This window comes from Bos javanicus, chromosome 2 (assembly GCF_032452875.1).
Source record: "Bos javanicus breed banteng chromosome 2, ARS-OSU_banteng_1.0, whole genome shotgun sequence".
Lineage (NCBI taxonomy): Eukaryota > Metazoa > Chordata > Mammalia > Artiodactyla > Bovidae > Bos > Bos javanicus.
The window spans coordinates 103,458,280-103,483,404 of NC_083869.1; the positions used below are offsets into that span (position 1 = coordinate 103,458,280).

The following is a 25,125-nucleotide window of genomic DNA, read 5'->3' on the forward strand; positions in this document are numbered from 1 at the left end:
TCCATGGGGTCGCAAAGCATCACACACGACTGAGAAACTAATGACAAAAAAAGTGGTAATAAATTTTTTTGATGTTATGGTGAAGTAATTCTTGTGCTTGGGAGTTGTTTTGACATTCGGGTTCAATAATAAATAGATGCACTGTGGGGTCTCTTCAGCCCCATATTTAATCTTAATCCTGAACTAGATTCTTTGGGGGGGAAATGAGACATATGACAGATGACAATTGTGTTTCATTTATAATTAAGCATATGGAGTCTTGTTCCTACTTGTGAAGGGTTGCACAATTTTTGCTCCAAGAAAAGCATCCAAGTGTTTTATTATGCTCTTATTTTTCCTAGTGATCCAAAATATTTTTTCTTTTGCTATTGATTTTTATATGGAGCTTTTCCAGATGTTAGATTGAAGATTTTAGTTTAACCTTGTAGACTGACCTTTTCTCTTCAAACACAGGATATTGGTTTCAAGTTCTGAAAATATGATGTAATATTAAAGGTTGACTTTTCTGAATAAATTCTGAGAAGGTACACCTGATAAATGAGTTAATCTACACAAAGTGTAGAGAATAGAGTATATTACCAAACTTAGGTTCAGCGTCTTTACTATTCGAAAGCCAATACTCTAGTGTGGTTGGAAAAGAAAATGTTGCTTTATTCAGGAGGTCAGCCACCTGGAAAGAAGGTGAACTCGGGTCCAGAAACCAACTCCGAAGATTTTGCTAATCATGAAAGTTTTTAAAGGGAGAATAATTTGGGTAGGGAGTCAGAGATAATTAAATTCCACTATATCCAGGCACATTCGGAGAAGGCAATGGCACCCCACTCCAGTACTCTTGCCTAGAAAATCCCATGGGTGGAGGAGCCTGGTGGGCTGCAGTCCATGGGGTCGCTAAGAGTCGGACAGGACTGAGCGACTTCACTTTCACTTTTCACTTTCATGCATTGGAGAAGGAAATGGCAACCCACTGCAGTGTTCTTGCCTGGAGAATCTCAGGGACGGGGGGGCCTGGTGGGCTGCTGTCTATGGGGTCGCACAGAGTCGGACACGACTGAAGCGACTCAGCAGCAGCAGCAGCATATCCAGGCACATTACCATTATTAGTCATTTTATAGTTTGTATGTGCATATGTGCTAAGTCCCTTCTGCTGCTGCTGCTGAGTCACTTCAGTCGTGTCCGACTCTGTGTTTAAGGGGTTTTTTTTTTGTTTTTTTTTTTTTAGTTTAAGGGTTTAGAAAGCCAGCTGCAGCCAACGCCTTTTTCCCTTACAGCCCTGAGGCTCCAATTCTGAAAACTGGTTACAGGCGGGTTGGATCACGTGACGGATCAAGTGCTCACTGCGCCCACCCCGCTTCCTTCCGGTAAAAATTCTGGTCGCACCGTCTCCTTCTGCACGTGGTGTTGCCGCTTTTGTCCCCAACTTGTCTGCGGACCCCGGCCGCCTGCAGCCATGGCACCCGGCCAGCTCGGTGAGCTCCTCGGCGCCCTGGTGGAGCCGCGCCATGACCTCCGTGCCCCGCGGCTCCCTCACCCCGGCAATGGCGGCGGCCAGATGGGAGCTGTGGGGCCCTGGCTGGGTGGGGAGGCGGCGCTGCGGTCAGCAAGGCTCGGGCCCGCCGCGCGCTCGAGTGCGGCTCGCTGGCGGCGGACCCGACCCCGGGTCAAAGTCTGAGTAGTGGGGACCCTAAGATTCGCGAATGCCTTCTCCAAACTGCTCCCCCTCCCCTGGACCCCCTGGGCTTTGAAGCACAGAATGTCTTGTACTGAGAGTGATGCAAAATGTCTTTTGTTTCAGCTTTATTTAGTGTCTCTGACAAAAATGGCCTTGTGGAGTTTGCCAGGAACTTAGCTTCTGTTGGTTTGAATCTGATCGCCTCTGGAGGGACTGCAAAAGCCCTCAGAGATGCTGGTTTGGCAGTCAGGTAAGGAACAACTTGCTTTTTAAGTTAAGTCCAATCCAAACGTAGTTTGGTGACGTTGACCAGAAAGTACTGTATTCCATTTACTGCATGAAATAATGTTATTTACTCCTCCCAACAGTGCTGTGAAATTGGTAAGTTAAACCACCTTTTGCAGGAAGCTTAAACTTATTTTCAGGTTTACAGAGTAAGGAGTTGGGACCTCCAGAGCTCTCATTTCAGAGCCCCTCGCCCCTCAGCCAAACCTTATAACACATTAATGTTATAACACAGTGCATATTAGGGGGATTGTTTTTGTGCAAGAAAGGAGTTGTGATTTTCAGGATGCCTATGATCTTCTTTTTTTTTTTTTTAAGAAATGATTTATTTTTGGCTGTGCTGGCTCTTTGTTGCTGCCAGCAAGCTTTCTCTGGTTGCAGTGAGTGGGGGGCTAATCTCTAGTTATACTGCAGGGGCTTCTCATCGCCCTGTCTTTTCTTGGCCTCACAAGAGAAGCCCTGGACTCTAGGGCTCACAGGCTTCACTGAAAGTTGTGGCTCTGGGTCTTATTTGCCCACATGATCTGTTTTGACTGGCTCTTTAGTGAAACTGTTCACATCATTAAAATTCAACTCTTAAGATTCATCCTCTCTTCCCCGAGTATCTGATAACCGTGTACAACATGTTGATGTCTTTTTCTCCAGGGTTTTTATAAGCGTGGTCTTTATTTCATAAGCGTGGTCTTTATTTCATAGCTCATATAGAAGACAGATAGTTTTGCTTCTTGCTTTTTTCCCCACATGTTGTGGGTTTTCAAAAACTTGGCGGGCTTCACTGGTGGTACAGTGGTGAAGAACCCACCTGCCAGTGCAGGGGACACAGGTTCAATCCCTGCTCCAGGAAGATTCCACCTGGCGTGTAGCAGCTGAGCCCCTGTGCCACAACTACTGAAGCCCAGGTGTCCAAGAGCCTGTGGCTCTGCAACATAAGCCATGGGCAGTGAGAAGCTTACCACAAATGGAGAATAGCCTCCACTTGCTGCAACTAGAGAAAGCTGTGAGCAGTGAGGAAAACCCAGCAAAACAGCCAAAAATAAATGAATAAATTTTTAAGAAAAATAAATAAAAATTTGCTTGTAAATTCAGCCAGAGAAAGTGTTCAGGTCAATTTGGGGATATGGATTGATACTTAAATGCTGTCTTTTATTTGACCCTGGGTCATACTTTGTGAATATCTTTTCTAGCTTACATTTTTACCTTATTTTTTTTCTTTTTTCAATGTAAAGGTTTTTAACTTTTATGTAGGTCAATCCAAAAGGCTAAATCCTTGCTATCCCTTTTAATCTATTACTGGGATAAAGATACTAATAATTTTGTTGTATATTGTCAAATTACTTGTGAGTTTAATTTATTTCTTAATATTTCATTAGTATGGCTTATGATTCATTTTCTGAATTCTGAAAATCCAGGCTCTGAAAAAATGTTGGAAGATGCTTTGAAATGATATAAAATGTAAAATGAAAGCCACAGAAACAGTAGCAATATTCTGTCTGTTTTCAGAGATGTCTCTGAGCTAACTGGATTTCCTGAAATGCTAGGGGGGCGTGTAAAAACCTTGCATCCTGCAGTCCATGCTGGTAAGTGGTTGGATATCTTCAATTTTAAATAGTGGTTTTCAATAAACTTTGCAGTGGTTTGGCCACAAAGTTTGTTGGGGTTTTTCCATATCATCTTATGGTTAATAGAATAAGCAGGAATAAGGAAAAAGGCAGATCATAGCTCAACAAAAAAATCTGTGAGGTTACGGTGGTTTTGTCACATCTGCTGCTAAAGTTCATAATACATAAGAATGTTTAAAACACAATCTAGCTTGCTTTGTTACCTGATGGATTCCTCTGGTAGCTGTTAGTCCTGGCCTGATAAATAATTTAGAGTTTGTTATTTCCTGCTGGAGTTAATGAAAATATTTAGGTTTTAGAGTGTGAAAAAAACTCTTGCTGTGATTCAAGCTTGGAATAAAGCGTCACAGGGTAACTGACTTTCAAAGGAATCTTAAAATACTTTACTACTTATGAGAGTATATGCACTGATGGAACTGACAGCAGGTGAAATTCCGTTTACATTTTGTTGCTCGAGGAAAAGGGAATAGGGAACTGATGCGAACAGTTTTGAAGTATACTCACTAATCCTAATTTTACACTGTCTGGTATTCTTAATTAGGCAGTGCTAGGGGCTTTAACATGATTGATGAAGTCATGTTGGAAAGAAGTGTCTTATTGTGACTTATTTTTTGAACCTAATACTTTAACTTTGTTGAATTAGGAATCTTGGCTCGTGATATCCCAGAAGATAGTGCTGACATGGCCAAACTTGATTTCAATCTTATAAGGTAAAAATTTTCAAAGTTCAACTTTTACTACATTAAGGATCAAAGACAAAGAAGCCAAATCTGGTGTCTCTTTTTAAGTATCAAGGTTAACGTTAGGCTTCACTTCCTGATTACTTACTGTAAACATTTATGAGGACCTTGTTTGTGACATTGTATGTGGGTAAGCGTTTTGATTTTGCCAAATTTATGTTACTGAAACACCTAATTATGCTTAAACAGCCTTTGCTTTTTTAAAATCTATGATCTAAATTGTGATATATATAAGTAACTTAGTTATTTGCATAATGATATTCATAGTTTCTTTTTGTTGCATATGTATAATAGTTTTATTCAGATATAATTCACATACCATATAATTCCTCAATTTAAAGTAGATAATTCAGTAGTTTTTAGTATATTTAGAGTTGCACAGTTACCACCACAGTTAATATTAGAATATATTCATCACTGCCCTTCCCTCTGGCACTCTCCCTCCTGCCCCAAACTCTGCCCATTAACTTTAATCTCCATATTCCCCAACAACCTAGACCACCACCAGTCTATTTTCTGTCTCTGTGGATTTATATGAGCACTGCTCATCAGTGGAATTGTATAATACATAGTCCTTTGTGACTAGCTTCTTAGCATGTTTTCAGAGTTCATCCATGTTACAGCATATACCATTGATGCATTTTTTATTGCTGAAAAGTAATCACTTATATAGATATACTCTCATTTATTCATCAGTTGATAGATATTTGGATTGTTTTCCACTTTTGGATATACTGACTAAAGAAACTGGACATTCGTGTACAAGTTTTTGTGTGGACATATATTTTCATTTCTTTTGGGCATATACCTGGGAATGTTAATTTCATGGTAACTCTAACCTTTGCAGGAGCTGCCAGACTTATTTTCCAGGCCTCATCAGTTTACATTCCCACTGGCAGTATACAAAGGTTCTTCTTTCTCTGCATCATCACCAACATTTGTTATCGTTTTTTTTTTTTTTTTTTTTTTTAACATTTTTAGTGGGTATAATATGGGTTTCTTGTAATTATGATCTTTTCATGTGCATACCTTCAGAGAAATGTCTGTTCAGATGCTTTGCCCATTTTTTAAAAATTGAAATATAGTTGCTTTACAGTGTTGTGTTTTTGCTATATTGAGTTATTTATCTTTTTATTATTGAGTTGTAAGAATCCATTTTATCCCATTCTGTAGATTGTTTTCATAATCTTAATGGTATCATTTGACCATCATAAAAGCTTTAAACTATGGTAATATCCAACTTATGCTTGTGCTTTAGATGTTATTTCTAAGAATCCATTTTAAAGTATAATGAAGATTTATGCCTGTATATATATTTTTTTCTTTTTTTTTTTTAATTTTTAGGGCTTGATAATACAGTGGCTTAGCTAAGGTTACCCAGGCAGCAACATTTCATTATGATTTGGTGGGAATAATGTGTATTGAAAGCATTTGCTGACTCTGGCCCCTTCTATTTCCCTGTGCTCTTGCAACCATGAGAGGTCCTGATGTTTCACTGTAACTTATTAGAACTTTAAAATGTCAAACTCAGAGTTCATATTTTAAATCATTAGGGGTTTTGGTCATGTTAGCAGTTCAGTTCAGTCGCTCAGTCATGTCCTACTCTTTGCAACCCCATGAATCACAGCACACCAGGCCTCTCTGTCCATCACCAACTCCTGGAGTTCACCCAAACTCACGTCCATCGAGTTGGTGATGCCGTCCAGCCATCTCATCCTCTGTCGTCCCCTTCTCCTCCTGCCCCTAATCCCTCCCAGCATCAGAGTCTTTTCCAATGAGTCAACTCTTTGCATCAGGTGGCCAAAGTATTGGAGTTTCAGCTTCAGCATCAGTCCTTCCAATGAACACCCAGGGCTGATGTCCTTCAGAATGGACTGGTTGGATCTCCTTGCAGTCCAAGGGACTCTCAAGAGTCTTCTCCAACACCACAGTTCAAAAGCACTAATTCTTCGGTATTCAGCTTTCTTCACAGTCCAACTCTCACATCCATACATGACCACAGGAAAAACCATAGCCTTGACTAGACAGACCTTTGTTGGCAAAGTAATGTCTCTGCTTTTGAATATGCTATCTAGGTTGGTCATAACTTTCCTTCCAAGGGGTAAGCGTCTTTTAATTTCATGGCTGCAGTCACCATCTGCAGTGATTTTGGAGCCCAAAAAATAAAGTCTGACACTGTTTCCACTGTTTCCCCATCTATTTCCCATGAAATGGTGGGACCAGATGCCATGATCTTCATTTTCTGAATGTTGAGCTTTAAGCCAACTTTTTCACTCTCCTCTTTCATCAAGAGGCTTTTGAGTTCCTCTTCACTTTCTGCCATAAGGGTGGTGTCATCTGCATATCTGAGGTTATTGATATTTCTCCCTGCAATCTTGATTCCAGTTTGTGTTTCTTCCAGCCCAGTGTTTCTCATGATGTACTCTGCATATAAGTTAAATAAGCAGGGTGACAATATACAGTCTTGATGTACTCCTTTTCCTATTTGGAACCAGTCTGTTGTTCCATGTCCAGTTCTAACTGTTGCTTCCTGACCTGCATACAGGTTTCGCAAGAGGCCAGTCAGGTGGTCTGGTATTCCCATCTCTTTCAGAATTTTTCACAGTTTATTGTGGTCCACACAGTCAAGGCTTTGGCATAGTCAATAAAGCAGAAATAGATGTTTTTCTGGAACTCTCTTGCTTTTTCTATGATCCAGCGGATGTTGGCAATTTGATCTCTGGTTCCTCTGCCTTTTCTAAAACCAGCTTGAACATCTGGAAGTTCACGGTTCACATACGGCTGAAGCCTGGCATGGAGAATTTTGACCATTACTTTACTAGCGTGTGAGATGAGTGCAATTGTGTGGTAGTTTGAGCATTGTTTGGCATTGCCTTTCTTTGGAATTGGAATAAAAACTGACCTTTTCCAGTCCTGTGTCCACTGCTGAGTTTTCCAAATTGACTGGGGTATTGAGTGCAGCACTTTCACAGCATCATCTTTCAGGATTTGAAATAATAGCTCAAGTGGAATTCATCACCTCCACTAGCTTTGTTCATAGTGATGCTTTCTAAGGCCCACTTGACTTCACATTCCAGTATGTCCGGCTCTAGGTGAGTGATCACACCATCGTGATTATCTGCGTCATGAAGACCTTTTTTGTACAGTTCTTCTGTGTATTCTTGCCACCTCTTCTTAATATCTTCTGCTTCTGTTAGATCCATACCATTTCTGTCCTTTATTGAGCCCATCTTTGCATGAAATGTTCCCTTGGTATCTCTAATTTTCTTGAAGAGATCTCTAGTCTTTCCCATTCTGTTGTTTTCTTCTATTTCTTTGCATTGATCGCTGAGGAAGCTTTCTTATCTCTCCTTGCTATTCTTTGGAACTCTGCATTCAGATGCTTATATCTTTCTTCTTCTCCTTTGCTTTTCGCTTCTCTTATTTTCTCAGCTATTTGTAAGGCCTCCTCAGACAGCCATTTTGCTTTTTTTGCATTTCTTTTTAATGTTTTAATGTTAGCAGTTACTGATGTGTAAATGGTGGAAGTTTCCACTTTTTCATGATAGCTGAATTCCTCTTTGTTTCAGAGTTGTTGTTTGTAATCTGTATCCCTTTGGGAAGACAGTGGCTTCTCCAGGTGTAACTGTTGAAGAGGCTGTTGAACATATTGATATTGGTAAGTTTGGAAAACCATTTTTGCAGACTGTTTGCACTGTAAATGAAATGACTCTACCGTCTGAGCCACCAGGGAGGTCCCAGTGTTCACTGTTGAAGGGGTAGAAGATAGTCTCTGGGACTGTTGTTGTTTAGGCACTAAGTCGTGTTCATCTCTTTTGTGACCCTGTGGACTGTAGCCCACCAGACTCTTCTGTCCATGGGATTCTCCAAGCAAGAATACTGGAGTGGGTTTGCCATTTCCCCCTCGAGGGATCGTCCCGACCCAGGGATGGAACCGTACCTCCTACAACAGCAGGCAGATTCTTTACCACTGCGCCACCTGCGAAGCCCAAAACAATGTGTGGGTGTGCGTGCATGCCCAGTCACGTCCATCTCTTTGCGACCCCGAAGACTATATCCCTGGGATTTCTTAAGCAAGAATACTAGAGTGGGTTGCCATTTCCTCCTCCAGGGGATCTTACCCACCCAGGGATCAAACCAGCGTCTCCTGTGTCTCTTGTGATTAATTCATTGATATTTTCAGAGCTCTTGGTGTAGAGAGCTTATTTTTTGAATATGACTGAGTACACACATATTATTTTTCTTTATTTTGGGGCTTCCCAGGTGGCTCAGTGGTAAAGAATCCGCCTGCCAAGCAGGAGATGCGGGTTCAGTCCTTGCGTTGGACAGATCCCTTGGAGATGGAAATGACAACCCACTCCAGTATTCTTGCCTGGAAAATCCCACAAGCAGAGGAGCCGAGCAGGCTAAAGTCCTTGGGGTCACAAAGAATCAGAAGTGACTGAGCATGTTTTCATGAACGCACAGCATGTACAGTCACTTGATTTGAAAGAGGTTAAACTGATGAAAATGCAAATCATCTTTTGTTCTTCAAAGGAGGAGTGACTCTGCTGAGAGCAGCAGCCAAAAACCACGCTCGAGTGACAGTAGTATGTGAGCCGGAGGACTATGCAGCCGTAGCCTCAGAGATGCAGGATTCTGACAGCAAAGACACATCCTTGGAGACAAGACGCCTGTTAGCCTTGAAGGTGGGAACACGCTTTTATCTGGTGTGGTGTTTGCAAAACCAGCAGTACTCCGTTCTCACCACATCATATCACCTGCCAGGGCTCTGGTTGGAGCCGTTATCCTTTTATTAGAAATGGAGAGACCAACATTCAGAGAGGTCTTCTGTCTAAAAATTGAAAAAGAAGTGGCAGGGAGTAATTCTTTGTGCTGTTTAGTATTAGTTGGTGTCTTTCCTGCATGGATGGGTGTGTGGGCTTGTGGGTGTAGTTGGATATATAGCACTTGGAAACCATTTTTAACCTCACTTTTGGTTTTAATCTCACTTTGGGAAGTACTATGGGTATTTCACAAACCTTAACTCTTTTTTTAGGCTTTTACTCATACAGCACAGTATGATGAAGCAATTTCAGATTACTTCAGGAAAGAGTACAGTAAAGGAGTATCTCAGATGCCCCTGAGGTATGGAATGAACCCTCATCAGACTCCTGCCCAGCTGTATACCCTGAAGCCCAAGCTCCCTATCACAGGTAAAGGCTGAGTATTATGTGACATGGTTTGCCGTGTCTGGGTGTGTATGTGTCTTTCTTTCTATTGTGTCAGACGTGATTCACTTTTTAGAAAATGAATTGCATGGTACCTCTTATAGTTGCCTGAAATTTGAGTTGCCAGTGGGACTTGTAAACAAAAAATACTGTGATAATCCAGGGTTTTGAAGAGAAGTCAAGTTGAAGATACAGGTTGGAGTATCTTTGTGTGGATATTGGTTTTGAAGATGTTGGGACAGGATGAGACGGTCTGGATTTCATAGTAAGATGGTTAGGACCAAACCTTGAAGTGGCAGTAGAGGAACCATTAGAGGAAACAGGGCTGCTGAGAGCAGTGGCTATTTGATTTGAGAATGTTACAGAAAAGTGATTTCCTTGGAATGATGGATTGGTCTGGCAGCCCGTTTGAAATGGGTCAAAATAGTAATGAGAGGTTAGGAACTAAGAATGGTAAAGATAATTCTTTGAAATTAGTCAGGGCTTAAGGATCTGTAGAGTAATAAGAGAGTTTTACAGTTTTTTGGTCTTGTTTTGTTGTGCTTCATCGCTCAGTCATGTCCGACTCTTTGCAACCCCGTGCACTGTAGCCCACCAGGCTCCTCTGTCCATGGGGAATCCTCAGGCAAGAGTACTGGAGTGGGTTGCCATGCCCTCCTCCAGGGGATCTTCCTGACCCAGGGATCGAACCCAGGTCTCCCACATTGCAGGCAGATTCTTTACCATCTGAGCCATCAGAGAAGCCCTGATTTGTTGCTAAGGTGGGTTGTTTAGTGAGCAAGCACATCCTGCTGCCTGGTACAAGGGAAGGGTGGGTCCAGCGGGCAGAGGAGAGAGTTGTAGGTGTAAAGACTTTGGGGGTGAAGTGTTGCGGGGGACAGCTTCTGTTGTTTACTGTTGCCTATTTTGCTTCTTTGGTGCCTCTCCCATGAGCTCCGTGAAAATAGTCTTTTTTTTTGTTTGTTTAAGGGAACTTTATTTCCAGGTAATTTTATTAAAAAGAGCAGGTTTTTTTTTTTTTTTAATTTTATATTTTGCCCATACCACATATCTAACCTTATAAGATCCATAGTTTAGATTCAAAATGTCTTGTACATTCTATGGGTTTGGGCAAACATAATTTACTCATCTTATGAAAATTATCCTGTTGTTCACTTGCTAAATTGTGTCTAACTCTTTTGGGATCCATGGACTGTAGCCTGACAAGCTCCTCTGTCCATGGGATTTCCCAGGCAAAAATACTGGAGTGGGTTGCCATTTCCTTCCTTCTCCAGGGGATCTTCCCGACCCAGGAATTGAGCCCTAAATGTCTCCTGCATTGACAGGCATGTTCTCTACCACTGAGCCACTAGGGAAACCTGATACTATCTTGCATAATAGTTTCACCACCCTAAAAACTCCTCCCCTTCAGCCTTCTAACTAACCACAGGCAGCCACTGATCTTTTCACTGTATACTTTTGCTGTTTCCAGATATCCTAGAGTTGGAAACAAACAGTATGTAGTCTTTTCAGACTGACTTCTTGCACTTAACAATCTGTATTTAAGGTTCCTCCATGTCTTTTGATAGCTCATTTCCTCTTATTATGGAATAATATTTCATTGTGTGTGAATGTACCAGTTTATTCATTCACCTATTGAAAGACATCAAAAACAGAAGGATGCTGTTTGGCAGTTTATGAATAAAACTGTTATAAAGCTTTTTGTACGTGTTTTTGTATAGACCCAAGCCGTCAATTCATTTGGGTAAATAACTAATTTTCTGTTGTATGATTTTATTACACATTTAGTTTCCTTTCTGGCTCTCCTCATAAGCTTCATGATGACAGTAATTTGGGAGGGACTGTTTTATTCACTGATAACATCCCAAGCTCCTAGAACAGTGCCTAACATTGTAGTAGGCACTCAGTAGATACTTGGCAAGGTTTTGCTTGTGAAAGTATCTGCTATTGAAGATAACACAGAGGAAATGAAATTGTTAAGTTTTTCATTGGTGGCCCATTACTTTGTGTGTGTATGCTAAACTTCTTATAAATATTTACTCATAAGATTTTGGCTTTTAAAAATCCTGCCACTGTTAAGAAAATAGGCAGCAAAAAACTTGTAAGCTCCTTTTTAACTGCATTTCAACTTGAAGCCCAGCCTGCTGAGTCCAGTTAAAAGAAGAGGACCTCCTCCCCTGTCCATCAAATGAGTTTTTTCCCTCCATCTCTCCCACCCACTAAACTCCTGCTTTAGTTTATAACATTATTTCTTAAACTGACACGACTTACAACTTTAAAATATTATGCTCAGTTGCTCAGTCGTGTCCAACTCTGCAACCCCATGGACTGTAGCCCCCCAGGCTCCTCTGTCCATGGGATTCTCCATGCGAGAATAGTGGAGTGGGTTGCCATTTCCTTCTCCAGTACTATATTTTAGATACTCTAAATTGTACACTAAAGTCGCACAATTATTTTATCTTAGTTCTGTACTGAAGTGGATCCCTGATGATTGCTAGTCTAGTTGTACTTTTTCCTGTTCCGGAATTCTCTGCTGATTTATTTATGGGTTGGCTGGCTGTGGTCCTCATGGTGTGTGCTCGTATTTATGTTCATGCATTTCTGTGTGTGTGTGTGTGTGTGTGTGTTTGGTAACGTGGGTTCAGACTCTGGTGCTGTATTCACTCATCTCACTGAGTTCTTACATGTTCATATATATCTGTTCGCCTCTTCATTATACTTCTTTTGAAGAATTTTTGTGCAGTCTTTATATGTTTAAAATGGTTTCTAGGAAATGTACACATCTTATTGACCTTGCTTGTTCATGTGTGTTTTTATATGTAGTTCTGAATGGAGCCCCTGGATTTATAAACTTATGTGATGCTTTGAATGCCTGGCAGCTGGTGAAGGAACTCAAAGAAGCTTTAGGCCTTCCAGCTGCTGCGTCTTTCAAACATGTTAGCCCAGCAGGTAAAGCGTTGCACCCTGGGATTCTCTGGAACTGTTCAAAATGAACTTCTTTTTAAAGTTTTTAGAAATTTGACAAGACTCTAAAGTAAATGTGAACAGTCTGGGATGTGTGAAACCACTTTTGATTAATAATGATATTAATGCAGTAACGGGATAAAATCAGATAACAATAACATGCACACGTATTATTTACATAAAAATAATGTGTGACATTGTTATAAGATAGGAAGGTCAGGAAATAGTTTTATTTGTAGTTGCTGCTACTGCTAAGTCACCTCAGTCGTGTCCGACTCTGTGTGACCCCATAGACGGCAGCCCACCAGGCTCCCCCGTCCCTGGGATTCTCCAGCCAAGAACACTGGAGTGGGTTGCCATTTCCTTCTCCAATGCATGAAAGTGAAAAGTCAAAATGAAGTCACTCAGTCGTGTCCGACTCTTAGCGACCCCATGGACTGCAGCCTTCCAGGCTCCTCCTTCCATGGAATTTTCCAGGCAAGAGTACTGGAGTGGGTTGCCATTGCCTTCTCCCATTATCTGTAGTGGAAGCATGTTTTAGAAAATAAAAGTTATGTTGCCTAATGCAATATGACTAAAATTTTTCCACATGGATGAAAATTTAACTGAGCAGACGTCAAGAATTTGTTACAACACTTTTAACTTTCTATGGCCATTGTCTGAGAGACCTTTTTGCTTCTGTGTCTCAGTCAACTTTACAACTTATTTATAACTCCCACTGACAATTCACCACATAATTAGTTCTCAGATACTGTTTGGATGTTCAAACAATGGGAGCAGCAGGAAAATAGTGTGTGATATCAGGCAGGACAGAGAAAGAGTCAGTAATGAAGTAAAGGAGCTCCATACACATGCCTGGTGCTGGCAGACTCGGTGGCTCTATTTCAGAGGCCAGAGAGGAGAGATACCCCCTGCTTCACCCTCCCCTGCAGTTATATTTTGCCATTTATCTGGCCAAGTAGATTTTTGTTTAATTTGGCATAAGCACTAGAAAGTACCCTGCATGGACTAGATGTTTGGAAAAATGTTGTCCTAATGTAGGAACTGACAAGTGGTAACTGAGATTTTTGACTTATAAACGGGTCTCTATACCAGGTGCTGCTGTTGGAATTCCACTCAGTGAAGACGAAGCCAACGTCTGCATGGTCTATGATCTGTACAAAACCCTCACACCCGTAGCCACTGCATACGCAAGAGCAAGAGGTCAGACGAATAATAGCGTGTAGTTTTTTTTTTTCTTTCTTTTTTTTTTTTTAGAGGAAAGGTAATATCTGATCTTAAATATCCTTTTTGGTATAAGATTTCAAATTATGTTAATTCATTTTTTATTAGTACTACAGAATAACTATATGAGAGCCTTGGAATAAATTTGTTTATAAAAATGTGTATTTTAGTATTTTAATGTAATAAAGGGGAACACAATTTCAGATTAGCCTATTGAATGTATTTGTTTTGCTTAAATTATAGTTATTTAAGTACACTGAATTTGGTTAAAGTTAACATTTTATATAATTCACAAATGTCTAACTGATGAGTTTAATAGCCTATGAATATTGTAATAACATTAATGGGAGATTATTGAGATACTTTATCATAGTTTACCTTCTACATCAAGGGTTCGCCAGCTATTACTCAACAGGCTAAGCCAGCCCACCACGCATCTTTTATCGATGTAGTTCAGGTGGAGTAGGGTGATATGGTATTGTCCGTGACTGTTCCAACCTCAAGAGTTGAAACAGGGATCACAAAGCTTAAAAAATATTTACTATCAGGCCCTTTGCTGAATGTTGCTCTAGAAGGTAAAATTAAAGAATATTTCTTACTGATTATTTCAGTTAAACAAGTTACTAATCTATTGTTTAAATCTCAAGTTAGATTTTATGTGATCACTTTGGGGTTTTTTGAATGTTATTTTTTTCTGTATAAGGATAATCTGTGATAAACACTTTGTTTTAATTTTTATTTACAGGGGCTGATAGGATGTCTTCCTTTGGTGACTTTGTTGCATTATCTGATGTTTGTGATGTCCCTACTGCCAAGATTATCTCCAGAGAGGTTAGTGGAATTCTGCATCTTGATCCGTATATAGCTAAGTAGAGCCAAATTTTACGTAGTGTTTATTGAAACCATAATGTATAATATTTGTATTTGGCTGTTGTGATGTAAAGTTTTACATATTTAATTCTTTTAAATTGTCTAGTCAGTATTTTAATGCCAAAATTATTATTTCTGAAGCTGACTATATACCTTCATTAGGTCTGTAATGAAAGAGACTGTTTAGTGGGGGAAATTATAACCTATTCTGAAAAAGTAACCCCATCAATTGAGTATCAAACAAGCATTCCAGAAGGGTGGGAGGGTGGTGTTGGGGATTGGGGAGACAGAAGAAGAATGAAGTTAGCTCAGGTAGCTTGGAAGGAAACAGATAGCATTAAGGCTAACAGGGCCAGTGGCTTGACGATATTTAGTTTCATCGCAGGGCTTCTTACCATCACCCCTACCATCCCCAGCGACAGTGGAGTTGGCATGTCCCATTACAGGTTACATATAGCATGAGGCTTGGGGTGTGAGCTGTGACTTTTGTACTTTTTGTGTCTTTAGCTATACTGTGTGAATCTCTGATTTCCTCTGAACCCCTTCTCTTGCTTTTGAGGAGCCTGCCTTGCCTCGGATCATTTAGCCAGGTTCTAGCAGAGCCAGAACTGGAAGAACATGCTCTGTCTAATTACTGCAGAACAACCCCTGAACAGAATAGTAAAAAAGTCATGTGTCTTCCTAAGATACATGTATCACAGCAAATCATTCATATATTCTTCATTAAAATTGAAACAGACAACCAAAATGACACTAATGAGATAAGATCAGCTGTAAAAAGATGTCTTCTAGCACAGACTTATCGTTTCCAAGTATAGTGTTTGTATTATCTAGTAGAGGTAGAAACCAGAAACTGCTGCTGCATTATTTATGACACATAAGTATGTCTAGATTGTTTAGGTGGTATTCTCTGATTTTTTAAAATAGAAATTAATATCTAATGTTGATACATGTATAGGTATCTGATGGTATTATTGCCCCGGGATATGAAAATGAAGCTTTGAAAATACTTTCCAAAAAGAAAAATGGTAATTACTGTGTTCTTCAGGTTAGTGCAATTCATATTTATAGTAATAATTGCTCTTTTATTTTTCCCCATATTTAATCTTTTCTTTATACTGATAACCATTCTAATTTATCCTTTTTTACTATGATTTCTTTATCCTTAATCCTACAGGTTTTTTCTTCCTGTTAATTTTTTGAGTTTCAGATCAAGATAGCTTTCTCACCCTTTCTTTTAATTTTTTAAAAAATAATTTATTTAAAATGGTTTCCTATTCAAAAGGTATTAAAGGTTATTTGAAATCTTTCCTTTCCTTCTGCCACTCTATTACCTTTTTTTAAAGTAATATTTTCAATTCTTGCTCATCTTGCCTGAAATACATAGTCTGTGCATATTCAGCAAATACTCGATTGATAGTCAGCACCAGACAGTGTCATGTTTCAGGGTGTCAGAAGAGTATCAGGGCTTCCTCAATATTTTGTTTGGGAATTTGGCTAAGTTTGCACCTAGACACGTAATTACAACCGTGAAAAACGTGTTTCCTTTGCCTGACCAGAGGCAAGTTTTTTGACATCAGTTATAGGTGGGCACATCTCAGTTTTAGAAATTTTATAATAGAAAAAAAAAAGGACCATTTTAGAATTCATGAAAATGCAAATTAAGTAGAATTAATATGAGGGCTTGCTTCTGAGTTACAGGTTATCAGTGCTTTCTGTACTGTTGAAGTATAGAAAAATGTCTGGGGAGAGAGTAGTATTATGACATAGGTTATTCCCATGCCCCATCATTTCAGATCAAAATCTGGAAGAGGTCAAGAGAGCCATGAATGACATACTCCTTTCCAAATGACAAAGACACATACTACAAATGCTGTTCTCCATTGAACTTTTTAATCTTGGCTGAGTATTTGTAGTAAATTGTTAGAAAGAAAAGAAAACTAGTGGCTAATTTTTGTGCCACTGCCTGTTTTGTAGCCAGTCTGTTTTATCTACTGTTTTGTTTTGTTTAAAAAAAAAAACAACTATGTGGGCAGTGCTTTCAGTTACTAAAACCAGAAGTTCTCTGTTAGAATTATTGGTTCTATTATGTTGGTGTAAGTTACAAAATCCTGTGAGGTTATAAAGCCTATAAAGTTTTGGAGTAAAATATTGGTGCCTGGCCATTCTATTACAGCCATCCTGAAATGATCTTGTACCTGCTTAAGTCAGAAAAAAAAAAACAAAAAAAACATGCATATAACCTTACTTGTAATAATATACCTTGAACATAAATTAAGTGAATGATTTTGCGAGATGTGGATTTTTTTACTCTTAACTTTTTAAATTTGTGTTTTATTTAGATGGACCAGTCTTATATTCCAGATGAAAATGAAGTTCGAACTCTCTTTGGTCTTCGTTTAAGCCAGAAGAGAAATAATAGTGTTGTCAACAGGTCACTGTTTAGCAACATTGTTACCAAGAATAAAGATGTAAGTCTGAAAAATAACTGAATACTAGTAATTCCGTAGATCAGTTTTTTAACATTTATATGCTTATGCATTTATGAAGGGCCATATTTTAAAACTGATCAATACGCAAAGAGCTAGTCCTTCTTTGATTTGTCAAGTAAGTTTGAGAACTTAAAAAGTGAGCAAAAGACCAACCATGTTAGAAACTTTTGTCCACCTGTGTGTATGTGGTCAGTTATCTTCAGTTCTACATAAATGGGATCATGTCTTTTATCACTTGGCTTTTTTCCGTGCATTAAGCTACAGCTGTGTTTCTGTATCAATAAGCATAGGTGCACATCTTCATCAGAAAGGCCACATGCAGTCTGTGTACTGTGATGGGTATCTAGGTTGTTTCCACGCTCAGTGCTGTGGTCCATGTTTACATGTAGTAATAAATTTGCTTTTGTCCTGTTGTCATATTTTAGAAGGACATGTTCCTAGGATAATACTGGATTGGGTGGTGTTGTTTTTTTAATTTACATGTTTTATATCATTTAATATGCACAGCTGCCTCTGGGTGGAGCGTAACCACTGTCATCTGTATTGTAAAGATCACAAATTGTGACATAGAGGACAGTTAAGAGATTTGGCTACACAGTAAGGAAATGGTTGAGATGGTACTTGTTTTTCTGAGATCTCCTGATTGGGCCTTCAGTTTTCTCCAGATCTGATGTTGGCTATACTTTTTTTTTTTTTCCATTACTTTGGATGTGTAACTAACTTCATTGTTATCTGGTCTTGTCTGCTGGTATGCCTGGCATTTTTGACTGAATGCTGGTCATGAGAATCAGATGAACTAAAAATTCATATTTTTAAGGCAAGACGGGAAAAATTTAAACATAAAACTTACTCTCTGCCCTTTGGCCTCCTGTCTCCCCTTGAGTGTGCAGTGTGCATCTGTATTATGTACTAACCAGGCCTCCCCAATGATAGAACTATCTGCTCAATCATAATTCAGTCTTAGACTTGTGACAGTGTACGGGAAGAAGCAAAAAGAGGGAACCATTTCTTGTACTGTAACAGACAAGACATGTGGCCCAGAGGCTTTTGGTTACTGTTAAAAGGGACCAGTAATAACACATCAGGTGGCCGATCAACAAAATGCTTGCCTGAACTAAGGGAGCATTCCTAGCACCATGGAACAAATTAGTCAAGAAATGCCTCCCAAACCTTGGTTGAAATTAAGACAGAGAGGGAGCGGATCACAAAATTAACTAGCTCACCTACCATCCACTTCTATAAGAATCAAGTCTTCAGCCACAGCAGTCACTGAAAGGAATTCAGGATGAGGTAACTTTGTGCTCTAGAGAAACTTGACAGAACTGGCCCTCAGATAGTTTGGATATTTTCAGGAGATTTTATGAAACCAGTTTCTTGCATCTTAAAAGATCATCCCATACTTAGAAGAGCACTGAAACCGTTAACTAAGGTGGGTCTTCGAGGACAGCAGTGACCTTCTACTGAGATGTGTGCTTGGTTGCATATGCCCCTTCATCAACATCAAGTACATGCTTGCCACACCCTTACCTGTTTGGAACTGTTCTCCAGGCTCTCTGAGAGGCTTTCTCCTGGGTTTATAATCCTTAGGTTGACTCAGAATTTCCATTTCTTTTGTAGGTTGACTGTTGATCAGTTTTTTTGTCCGTAATATGAAAAAGCCATAAAAATACTTTGAGCATCTGGTTAGTGATATTTTCCTTCCATAGAGCTGAGCCTAGGGCTCAGCTCATTTACCTCTTAGTTACCGCCTTGCAACTAGGAGAAGGCTTGGAGGGGAAAACAGAGTCACACCGTTGCTTCCTTTATCACCAGGGTGTTTGCCTCTTGCCTCTCAGTGCTCGATATTTTATGAGCTCTGTGTTCAGTATTTCTGTTTGTTCTTAGAAAAGGATTAGTCTCTTAACAAGTCATTGTGTAACAGAAGTGGACAATGAGTTAACTATTGTTCTCCGGTGTGAGTTCTGAGGCTTTAAGTAGAATGCTGAAAATAGGCTTTAAAATCTTCATCAGGCTAGTTCTGTTAATAAACATATAGTGATTAAGGCATGATCTTTGTTGATTTACTGGGTATTTCATTTGTATTGTTGAAAGTTAATGGTGCCCTAAAATAAAAGAACATTTTAGGAATCATAAGTAAAGATATCTTGCAGGTTTTTGGAATCCACTCCTTTGGTAAAGACCCTCAGGTCCTGGGTTAGCAGTGTTACTTGAAGCAGCTCACAGTAAAATAGGGCTCTGGATTTTTTTTTTTTTTTTTTCCACTTTTTTTTTTTAACCTGGTTGGCTAACGTATTTTTAAAAATACTGAAAGGGCATTGAGCCAAATTCTGTGGTACCCATGCTGACAACCATGCCTATTTATTGAGAATCTTAATTTTTGTAAGTTTTCCTTGTAGGTTTATAGGTATTGGACTGATTAATAATTTAGTGGAACCTGAGAGGTTTTGTGCTTCTGGCTGTGCTATCTTGGATATTTTTACAAGTCTGTGATTTTAATCATTTATCTAAGTTCTTCTCTACTTGTTCACATGTATTTTTAATAGAAATTTGGAAACCTACGGATGAGAATGGTGGATTTATCTTCCTTTATATTCCTCTCCCTTCTTCATGTGTTCATTTTTATATGTATGTCCTTTTTCTTGAAATGTCTCTCCATGTCTTTTGCCAGTTTTCTAATTAGATTTGTGACTGAGTTTTAAGAGGTTTTTACATGTTTTGAATACTACTTCTTTGCTGGATATGTAGTTTGCAAATATTTTCTTACAGTCTGTAGCTTGTCTTTTTATCCTCAATACCTTTCAAAGAGTAGAAGTATTAATTTTGATGAAGTTGTATCAGTTTTTCAGTTAGCTTAATTTATCAATTAGCTGTGCTTATATATTCTGTCCACTTAGCATACCAACATAGATCATTATCCTTCTTTTCAATTTTATTTGCTCTTTATAGTAAAGATAGTGACATTTTTAGTTATCATAGTTGTTTCATTCTATTTGAACCAGTATTTAGTTCATAATACATTTTTTAATGCCTTCTACATAGAATATTCTAGGCAAACCAAAAAATGATCCTAATATGACTTTGCCTGAAGAGCCTTGGATGTGTGTGCATCACAGTTGATTGTAGTATCTGTACAAATTATTCTCAGTGTAGTTTCTGAACAATAGCATCTCCAGTTATTTGTTGATACTGTGATAGAATACTGTTCATCAGTGTTGGAGTGGATATAGTTTTCATGTCTAGTGCAATATGTAAACAGGCTTAAGCCAAAATTCCTGTAAAAATGGTGTCAGTTTGAGTCTGTGATGCATTAGGCATCACACAGAGTTCCATGACAAATATGTTAGACATGATCCTTTCAGTAAAACATGATAGTGTCTCCTATGAACAGTTACAAAGACATAAAGAAAGCTGAGTGCCGAAGAATTGATGCTTTTGAACTGTGGTGTTGGAGAAGACTCTTGAGAGTCCCTTGCACTGCAAGGAGATCAAACCAGTCCATCCTAAAGGAGATCAGTCCTGACTATGCATTGGAAGGACTGATGCTGAAGCTGAAACTCCAGTACTTTGGCCACCTGATGCGAAGAACTGATTCATTTGTAAAGACCCTGATGCTGGGAAAGATTGAAGGCAGGAGAAGAAGGGTACAACAGAGGATGAGATGGTGGGATGGCATCACCGACTCAATGGACATGAGTTTGAGTAAACTGTGGGAGTTGATGGTGGACAGGGAGGCCTGGTGTGCTGCAGTCCATGGGGTCGCAAAGAGTTGGACACAAAGAGCAGCTGAACTGAATGAACAGTTAATTTCATTCCCTCATCTGAAGGATAGAACTGCATTATAGGCCTGTTATAATAAATGAAGCATAGGATGCTAAAAGTCAAACGAAGTTTAAAAGAAACACCAATTTACTATTTTGTCTTTTTTCTAGTTGCCGGAATCTGCGCTCAGGGACCTCATCGTGGCCACCATTGCTGTCAAGTACACCCAGTCGAACTCCGTGTGCTATGCCAAGAATGGGCAGGTAACCAAGCTGTCAGGCTCACCTTGGGGGAAACTGTTGTTTTACAAAGTGATACTCAAAAATCTGTCTGCCTTGGGAACTAGACTGGCTTGAAAAGGAAGATGTTGCCAAGTTTTTCTCCTTGGGTTTGTCAGTATTTACTCGGTGATGACTACAAAGTATTGTTGGAATTAAGTATTAGAATGGTTCTATTGTTCCTTACCTGGAATGAGTTGGCACATTTTGGAGTAGCAGACTGTTAATAGCTCCTACGGAGCTAGTTTATTCGCTCCCCTCCTCCCTGTCAGTAGTATTTCCAGTGAAGAGGGAGGAGAAAGTACTAGCCCGTTATTTTGCAGCTTGAAGGGTATTTTTATTTATATTTCTGTAAGTCATTTTACTAAGAATCTGCAAGCTGGGAGTTAGCATCATCTTTTAAAATCAACTTTATTGAGGTATAAATTTATATACAATAAAATGCACCCTTTTAAAAAAAGTTTAACACTTTGCACAGATTATATGATTGTTTGACCACTACCACAGTCAAGATGTTGAACATCTCTTCTGATCTGATGTTAAGCTAGAGACCTTTCTTAGTGTACCAGCCCACAGAGTATAGAACCAAGGTGGTTCATCACCACAACTCTACTAGCTCTGGGGTGTACCTGGATTTGCCATAATAACTTTAGCACTGTTTCTTCTCATAGTGTCTTGAGCTCCTCTCTAGACATTTGTTAAATTATTTAGCCCATAAGTGGAAGGGGAGAGTGGGCATTAATTGGAATTAATTAATATTAATAACCTGGAAGACCCTTTCAAATATAGCATTTTAGTGATTGCCTACTGTAGCAAAAGAGCTAGACATGACTTAGTGACTAAAAACTGTTGAAAGATTGCTAACCTGTAGTAACAAAAATCTGGAAGATTGTGGCTGCTGGTCTAATAAGTTCCAGTAAGACCATGCTTTACTGCTGATATCTAGAAGTTCTAGAAACTTCTGTCTAATATTAATAGCCATGCCTCAAATGTCACCGAAGAGTAAAACATGAATAGTATTTATAAAACATGTTACCCTACCTTTTAAAACTATTTATACGTCGTTTGGCCTGATTTTTTCCCCCCACATAAAATTGATAGATTTGAGGGGACTATGCACAAAAAATCCATTGAGAAACATGTTGTTGGAGAAGTATTCATTTTAATGCCCATGTTCTTCAGGTTATTGGCATCGGAGCAGGACAGCAGTCTCGTATACACTGCACACGCCTTGCAGGTGATAAGGCAAACTGTTGGTGGCTTAGACATCACCCCCAAGTGCTTTCCATGAAGTTTAAAACTGGCGTGAAGAGAGCGGAAATCTCCAATGCCATCGATCAGTATGTTACTGGAACTATCGGCGAGGTAAAAGGGCTGTTATTGAGTGGGGTTTACCCTTTCCTGTGTAACTGTCGTCATCACTCCAAAGAGAAAAGGTATCAGGTTGGCCAAAAAGTTTGTTTGGGTTTTTCTGTAAGATCTTATGGAAACATTTGAATGAACTTTTTGGCCATCGTATTTTTCTTGAAGCTTTAGATTGTCTAAAATTACTAATGTAAACAACCTCTGTCTCATTTACCTCTCTTTGGCATTCTTTACCCCTTTCTGACACCACAGATCATGTCTTCTTAGATTATAGCCACTGCTTTAGTTTTGTGTACTTGTATCCCCGCTGGTTCTAAGTTTTGATGGCAGGGACTGTTGTTCACCCATCTTGGATATCTGTCACAGTGCCAGGCATGTTGCTTGCTGTGTGATGGATGTGTATTCAACATTGCATACAGGTTACTTGATAGCAGGTAGCAAATGCCCCTGACATTCTCCAGAAACTCCATTAACAACTCAGTGTACTTGTGTTATGTTTCATGTGCTTTAATGTTTTCTACCTTAAAGAAGGTATGAGGGAGCATTAAAATTGCAGGTATTAGGTAGCCTGCTAAAAAAGTAGGACTTAGCCCAGTTTCTGGAAATACAAGTGCTTAATGGGTAATGATTACAAAATAAAAATTAAGTTCTGGTCTTCTGAGGGGGTGAGTCAGCTCCACTAGGTTGTCCAGCCAGGGATAGGAATCCACAATACAATCAACAAGTGTTGTTGGAGAACATGCCTTGTAACCAGGAGGTGTTTCAAACAGTCTTTTTTAAAAATGACGTTAATACTTGATTTTTCTGCTCGATAATTACATAGCAAATTGTGCTCTAAGTCCTGGAAGAGGACTTACATATATGAATAAGAATAAAAGTAGATTGTAGAGTACATCCCAGCATTCTGATTTGTATCAGATAGTACTGAAAATGGTGTAATACTTGTCTTTCCCCCCTGTCCCCACTTACAGGGTGAAGATTTGATCAAGTGGAAGGCACTGTTTGAGGAGGTCCCTGAGTTGTTAACCGAGACAGAAAAAAAGGAATGGATTGACAAACTTAATGAAGTTTCCATCAGCTCTGATGCCTTCTTTCCTTTCCGGGACAATGTAGACAGAGCTAAAAGGGTAAGTATGAAGTTGGTGTGTGTTTGCATAGATTTGGTTATTATGTACTAATTATTTTAGAAATAGTGCTTCTGGTTTTTTCAGTTCTATGAGTTATATGTAAGTTGTGATGATACGATGTATCAGTATAATAGCTAGAGAATTATTTGCTTTATGGATAGCCCAAATTCCATTATTTTGCCTCTTTGACAATGAATCAGTCTGTAATGTGAATTGTTGTTAGCTTACTCTCTTTACTGGGGCTGGCAGTGGTAGTGGTTGATTCTGGCATGTTTTGGCATGAGGTTGTATTTTGAGAGTTGATCTCTGTCTTCCCCTCCCAGAGTGGCGTGGCCTACATCGCTGCCCCTTCCGGTTCTGCCGCTGACAAAGTTGTGATCGAGGCTTGCGATGAGCTGGGAATAATCCTTGCTCACACGAATCTCCGGCTCTTCCATCACTGACTTCATCAATACATTATTTTATACCCTGACTCTGTGTAGGTGAAAAATCACGTACGGAATTTTGAAAATGACCTTTGTTTAAAACTAAAGCATAAAATTTAATAATCTTCAGTCTATACTGTCTTAGTTATAGGCACTGTCTTGATTATTGTAACTTAATAATAAATTGTGAAATTGGGTAGTGTGAGTCCTTCGCAGTAGTGTTTTGGAAAGATTTCTTGGCTATGTCCAGGTCCTTGGCATTTTCATATAAATTTTAGAATCAGCTAGTCTGTTTTTACAGAAAAAAACCTCTTGAGATTTTAATTGGCATTGCATTGAATCTGTAGATCAATTTGTGGAGAACTGATGTACCATCTTCTCTCCCTTTGAAGATTGATGCCCCTCTGGTTCCCACCAGCTTTTGGTTGCTTTACAGGAGCTTCAAATAGACCTTTTAAATATTTTTGGCCAGTGTTCATAATTATCTGCAGGAGGATTAGTCCAAAAATTTACACCAATAAATATAATAACTTCTAATAATTGGTGTAGCTTAAATAGCTTTTATATTTCTAAGTAATTTCTAGCAAAGTATTTTTTTCCTCTCTAGGAATTTGACTGTTTTAAGTTTTCAAAATTGTTAATTAGCATATGGTTGTAAGTAGTTTTCTGAATTTTTAAAAGATCTTTATTACGGATGTTTTGGGATGAACACAAAATAGTAAAATTCTATGTATCTATAATATTTCATGACTGCTTGAGTTTTATCTACTTTTCCCCCACTTGCAATGCCTAAACACTATTTTGAAGCAAAGTCTATATATTTCATTTGTAAATATTTCAATCAGTTAATATAAAAATAAAGTAGAAAATAGTTTTTAAAAGGAATATACTCACACTTTAGAAAATACACGACTACTTCTATCTACTGAGAGCACCAAGAAGTGTGACACCCCAGGGGCAATGAACATTACTAAAACTAAGGTCGTGGTTTCTAACACCACTGTCTAAAAGGAGCCAGGACCCCGTGAAGAAATAGCTTACTGCAGTCTGTGCAGAAAACCCGTAACAAAACATCTGGATCAGTAAACAGTGTACTTA

General features: G+C 39.0%; 1 protein-coding gene across 1 annotated transcript; it reads left to right on the top strand.

Moving 5' to 3' along the window:
• The first annotated feature begins 949 nt into the window (after positions 1-949).
• Positions 950-24,232, top strand: ATIC (5-aminoimidazole-4-carboxamide ribonucleotide formyltransferase/IMP cyclohydrolase). Its single transcript, XM_061384063.1, has 16 exons — positions 950-1,466; positions 1,793-1,919; positions 3,455-3,531; positions 4,217-4,283; positions 7,883-7,971; positions 8,850-9,001; positions 9,352-9,508; positions 12,347-12,472; positions 13,583-13,690; positions 14,457-14,542; positions 15,540-15,629; positions 16,924-17,052; positions 21,003-21,095; positions 22,293-22,475; positions 23,447-23,602; positions 23,926-24,232. Exons 1-16 carry the CDS (start codon positions 1,448-1,450, stop codon positions 24,043-24,045), a joined length of 1,779 nt encoding a protein of 592 aa, XP_061240047.1. The 5' UTR covers positions 950-1,447; the 3' UTR covers positions 24,046-24,232.
• The last annotated feature ends 893 nt before the right edge of the window (positions 24,233-25,125 follow it).

Coding starts and splice junctions, on each gene's coding strand:
- ATIC (XM_061384063.1), top strand. Junction 1,920..3,454: donor GATGCTGGTTTGGCAGTCAG/GTAAGGAACAAC, acceptor GTCTGTTTTCAG/AGATGTCTCTGAGCTAACTG. Junction 3,532..4,216: donor GCATCCTGCAGTCCATGCTG/GTAAGTGGTTGG, acceptor TTGTTGAATTAG/GAATCTTGGCTCGTGATATC.